Here is a 5,929-nt window from a genome sequence, read left to right on the forward strand (position 1 = left end):
CTCTTTCCTAATGTTGGGATGAGAAGGAAGGCAAAGAACAGCTTGGCACTGAACAGCGTCTTGTTGTCTTCTGAGCATCTTTATCGTTTGGTTTCTACATAGACCTGGGGCCCGTTCTTCGTACGTCGCTAACTCGGTTAGCTGGATTTGATTGTTGACGATTTGGCATGATCTTGGATTATTTAGTTCTTCGAAGCTCATCCGGGACTTGCTGTCATAGCAACAGGTCCGTAAGAATCGGTGGGCGGGGCTAAACAGGCAGTGCTGTAGAATCGGTGGGCGGAGCTAAACATGTGGTGCTCTAGAATTGTTGGGCGGAGCTAAACATGCAGTGCTGTAGAATCGGTGGGCGGAGCTAAACATGTGGTGCTCTAGAATTGTTGGGCGGAGCTAAACATGTGGTGCTGTAGAATCGGTGGGCGGGGCTAAACAGGTGGTGCTGTAGAATCAGTGGGCGGGGCTAAACAGGCAGTGATGTAGAAGCAGGTGTTGATCATCTTCTATGGAGACGGGGTTTAGACACACTATTATGTCATAAAGTGTCACATTCCACAACCAGACTGGCTTCAATATAAGCTGTTTTTAGACTTACAAGAAAGTTTTGAGTTCTGGAACTTACAGGATGTTTTTATAGCACAGTGACCTCTTATCTGTCAAAAGATCAAGGGAATTTTGGTTTCTCAGTTCATGACTCCTTTAATAGATTCTGTGCAGTATAAGAGACAGCCTTCAGTTAAAAAAAAATAAAGTACTGCAATCTAATTGTATTTTACAAATATAATATTTTTGTAGATGCTTTAGCATACATTTGGTACCAAAGCTGAACTGAGTCTACTATCTCTAAATATTGTTTCATTGATGACTACAGGAAAAGCAAAGCTGAACATCGTGCTGTGTGGAAATAATACAACATTCAAGAGCTCAGTGTCTAAAATGTTTCAAATGGCAGCCCGAGAGAAGAGTACGCGCAGGTTGCACATACGCCTTGAATTGTTTTTGCACTAATTAGTTTGTCCACAAGGTGGCAACACTGGCCCGGGCCGGCCCGTACGCATATGCTGCTTCAGACAGCGCGCCAGTAGCGCTTCAATGAACAAAAACACACACACATTTATGTCAAAATGCATGGTTTAAGCGAGTAACCTCGTAAACACAGTCTTATAAATGACCGTAAAGATTTGGGATAAAACCGGATGTGTGTCAGATTTGCGTCAGGTTTTAAAGAGACAGTGTGGCTTTTAAAGTGAAACCTGCTGAAGTCTGTCACAGAACAAAGGAAAATGAGAAATCACTCACTGCTCACTGATTAACTTTTGTAGCTTGAATAAAAATTAATCTATATAGTTTATGCATATACACTTTATAGTTTATGTGAAGATTGTTTTAAGTTCACTTAAATAAAATTTATATTTTTCAGAGCCTTTTAAATATCAAAAATAATGGTTTTGAATTACTGTATACTGTAATGTTGAATGGCTAAAATTGAGGGGAATTGCATTTAATTGAGACATCAGTAGCATTATTGGTATCAATGGTACTGGTCTTCATTAATAATAGGCTACTTAGTAAAAAAGATGCCATTAAACACATATTAAAAATATACCACCTTTATGTTGTTTCTACATTAATTTGGAGGTTCAATGTGAAATTATGACAATATAAATATATTAATATGCAATTAATCACGATTAATTGCAGAAAAATGTGTGAATAATTATTTTTTTATTGATTGACAGACAGCACTAATGTTAACCTTTTATAAATGTTGGTGTTTGTAATATTAGTTCATTTTACTCCTGAATATGCATTTAAATTTTCTAATTTTATAGGCCCCCAGGGAATTCTGTGTTTATTGCTCTTCTTTCTATAACACAATAATGATTTAAAATTTCTGAATAATGTTCACTTCATCAGTCATAACTAGGTGCTGCTATCACATGTCTCATTTCTCGCACATCAACACAGCCAGTTTGCAGAACCTTTAAAGGTGGGGCAAGTGATTTCTGGTAGCCAATGTTGATATTTCAAATCACCAAAACAAACACGCCCCTACCCCAAAAGGGTCTCGCCCCTATTTTGATAGCTCCGCCCCACACATACGTACGCAACCCAGGCAACGATTATGGTGGAATCTGCTGTGCCAGCCGGCTGAGGGTATGATGTCATCAAGCCAGCATATATTAGTTCTGTGAAACAAAGCAAAACCAATGTTACTGACCTATCGAGAAGAAACAAAGCAACAACGGCAACCTCGACATCCGATCGCAGGCCTTCCCGCTCCTTGAGTTCTCTCCAGCGCTGGAAAGCTGATCCGATATTTACACGGGTCCTACTTCTTGCCTTATCGTAAGCCTTCTTTTGTTCCGCAGACGTTTTCCTCTTTTGTTTTTTATCTGCCATCTTTATCTTTCTGTCGTCGCTCGGCTCGGCTAGTGTCTGTTTTGTGCACTGAATGCTCTCTCTCTCCTCCCCATCATGAGTAGACACGCCCCTTACTGCTGATTGGCTACAAGTTTGTTTTGGTACTCGGCCCGACTCAGTTTTCTAAAGCATTTTTGAAAAAATACACACCCCTAGCCCCAAGCTAATGCACAAGAAAGCTAATAAAATCATTTCAACTCTTGAATAAAGTTAATAGTAAATGAATGAGTTGAAAAGTGTTGATTGTGACATTAAATTTATACCTGGGACAAGGACGAGATGAGGCGAGGATCTACATGCGGCAAAATTTACTAACAAAAATCCAACTAGATAAATACAAGACAACCCTGGAGTTGGCTCACCCTCCGCCTATGGGTGAGAGTTTTATCTTTGGTGTTTCCGCATGAGTGTGTTCAGGACATGAAAGGTTGTTTACTAGTGGGAAACTAGTCAATTACAGTAATCAGTAGTCGTGATTACAGTAATTCTGACATGATGTGAATGCAGCATTAATCTAACTTAAGTTTAAATCACATTGTTAAACTAGTTTATTCCTTTGACACAGATCCAGAGGGTGTGAAGCTGAATCTGGTTGTGTGTGGGAGTAACAGAGAATTTAAATCCTTCACATCAAACCTGATCCTGAAGCAGAGCGAGAGAAGATCCGAGCTGAGCTCCGAGTGTGTGAGGAGAGACGTGGAGCTTGATGGACGTCTGATCAGTCTGCTGGAGCTTCCAGCTCTGTTCAACACTCAGCTCTCAGAGGAGGACGTGATGCGTCAGACTCACCGCTGTGTGTCTCTCTGTCATCCTGGAGTTCATGTGTTCATCCTCATCATTCCTGATGCTCCACTTAATAATGAAGACAGAGCAGAAATAGGGGAGATCCAGAGGATCTTCAGCTCAAGAGTCAACAAACACATCATGATCCTCATAAAGCAGAATCCAGAGCATCAGACAGCAGAACTCAATGAAGAAACACAGTCTGTCATTGAGAGATTTGAAGGACGACATCATTTCATCGGCCTGAACACACAAGTGTCTGAGCTGATGGAGAAACTGGAGCAGATGATTGAGGAAAATAGTGGTGTTTGTTTCTCCACAGAGACACTGATGGAGGCACAGATGGAGAAACTGCAGGAAGTTGAAGAAATGAAGAAGAGAGTCCATTCATTAGAGACGTGGTTTCAATCACAAGGTAATGATTAGGAAATCTGCATTGATTAAACACTTTTCATGATTGCTGAAGTCTACACAGTCTTCATTTGAAATTCAATAACTTGTTTTGTTTTTTTTATCTATCTTTAGATTCAAGAGACAGAGAAGATGATCTGAGGATTGTGCTGCTGGGAAAAACTGGAGCTGGGAAGAGTTCAACTGGAAACACCATCTTAGGAAGAGTCATGTTTAAAGCTGAAGCATCTCAAGAGTCTGTTACTGAAGTGTGTCGTAGAGAGAAAGCTGAAATCAGCAGCAGACACATCACTGTGATCGACACTCCAGGACTGTTTGATACTGAACTCAGTAATGAAGAAATCCAGAGAGAAATCAGCAACTGCATCCCAATGATTCTGCCTGGACCACATGTGTTCATCATCGTGCTCAATTTAGGACAACGATTCACTCAAGAAGAAGCAACAGCAGTGAAGATCATCCAAGAGACGTTTGGTGAAAACTCTTTAATGTACACCATGGTGCTCTTCACCAGAGGAGATGATCTGAATGATAAAACCATTGAACAGTGTTTGGGAAAACCTGGATCTGCTTTAAATGAACTGATTGAAGCGTGTGGAAACAGATTCCATGTGTTCAATAATAAAGAGACTGGAGACCGAACACAGGTGACTGATCTACTGCAGAAGATAGACAACATGGTGAAAACAAACGGAGGGAGTTACTACTCATGTAAGATGTTCAGAGAGATGGAGAGAGAAATACAAAAACAACAGATGAAGATCCTGGTGGAGCAAGTGAACAGAGAAAAAGAAGAACTGATGAACAAACATGAAGAAGAAAAAAAGAAGATGAAGATGAAGATGGAGGAAGAACAACAGAATCATGACAAAGAGAGAAAAAGAAGAGAAGAAGAATTTAGAGAGAGAGAAGAACGATATAAAACAGAGATAAAAGAAAGAGAAGAACAAGAGATGAAGATACGTGAGGAGCTGAAGAGAGAACGAGAGGAATGGGAGAAACAGAAACAACAGGAACGACAAAGAAGAGACGAAGAGGAGGAGAAATGGAGAAAGAGAGAACAGGAAATGATGGAGGCCGAAAGACAGAAGCGTAACAGAGAGAAAAAGAGAAGAGAAGAGGAATATGACGAGATGGAAGAGCAATATAAAACAGAAATGAAAAGAGAACGAGTGAAATGGGAGAAACGGGAACGACAAGAAAGAGAAAAAAGAGATGAAGAGGAGGACAGAAGAAGGAGAATGAAACAACAGGAAGAATATGATAAAAAGTATGAGAAACTTAATCGAGAAATAGAAATACAGAGAGAGAAAGCACAACTTCAGTTCCAATATGAAGAACAGATCAGGGGAATGAAGAAGATGATGGAGGAAGAAAGACAGAATCATGACAAAGAGAGAAAGATACGAGAGGAGCTGAAGAGAGAACGAGAGGAACTGGAGAAACAGAAACAACAGGAATGAGAAAAAAAGAGAAGAAACACCCAACTTTATTCAACTTGATACAGGAACTCCTGAGGTTCAGCACACAATCAACAAGTCAGAATAAAAACCATCTCATTTTGAAATTAATTAGCCAAAAATGTAGTATTTGGGTGTGAACAAAGCTGAGATGCTGATGCAGGATATAATGATTCTTAATAGCAACCTCTGTGTGTGTATTTTAAGAGCAATGCTAATCAATGAATCATATAATCATTATTCATGTATTTAATAATTTATTATATAACTCATTATTTTCCTTGCTTGCTATTGTTGTTTAATCTAATGGTGATTGTCCAATACAGTGATAAATCTCCGCTCAGTGCTGCTGACAAAGCTAAAATGTGTCTGTAGTGTGTTTAATCTAAGTTTATTTCAGTGCACAGCCAATATATATATACACACATCAACATATATACACGCAATTACAGTTGGAAAGAGGAAAGCCAATTGAGCGGAACGGCCAGCAACACCCTGAAAATTAAAAGCTTCAACAATTGAACCTGATCCTGATTTTTGTATGTGTGTGCTTTGTGTTCTTCTGTGTTGCTCTTGCTTCTCCTGCTGTCTAACTGCTGTTGTCTGTGTTGTGTTGTTGGTGAAATAAATAGATGGATATCAACTGCCGATTCGCTCTTCATTTAATCTGTCAGAATAAAACATTGTGTGATTTCGCCCGTTTACATTCCTCTCCCATGCAGAGAAGGTGCAGAAAAAGAAGAGGAGGAGCAAAGACAGGAAATTAACATTAACACATCAGTCTGAAATTTAAAGGGGAAGATGCACACATATAAAGTGTACATTTGATCATTTTTGTGTAATTCCACATATAA

General features: G+C 39.5%; 1 protein-coding gene across 1 annotated transcript in view; it reads left to right on the forward strand.

Moving 5' to 3' along the window:
• Positions 1 to 5,078, forward strand: part of LOC107698282 (GTPase IMAP family member 8-like) — a 9,379-nt gene extending 4,301 nt beyond the window's left edge. Inside the window, exons 3-5 of the mRNA XM_016499237.1 lie at positions 2,987 to 3,619; positions 3,730 to 4,466; positions 4,998 to 5,078. Coding sequence (XP_016354723.1) covers positions 2,987 to 3,619; positions 3,730 to 4,466; positions 4,998 to 5,078 — 1,451 coding nt within the window. The remainder of the gene's footprint in view (positions 1 to 2,986; positions 3,620 to 3,729; positions 4,467 to 4,997) is intronic.
• Positions 5,079 to 5,929: the final 851 nt, after the last annotated feature.

This window comes from Sinocyclocheilus anshuiensis, unplaced genomic scaffold, assembly GCF_001515605.1.
Source record: "Sinocyclocheilus anshuiensis isolate Anshui unplaced genomic scaffold, SAMN03320099.WGS_v1.1 scaffold2216, whole genome shotgun sequence".
In the NCBI taxonomy this organism is placed as follows: Eukaryota; Metazoa; Chordata; class Actinopteri; order Cypriniformes; family Cyprinidae; genus Sinocyclocheilus; species Sinocyclocheilus anshuiensis.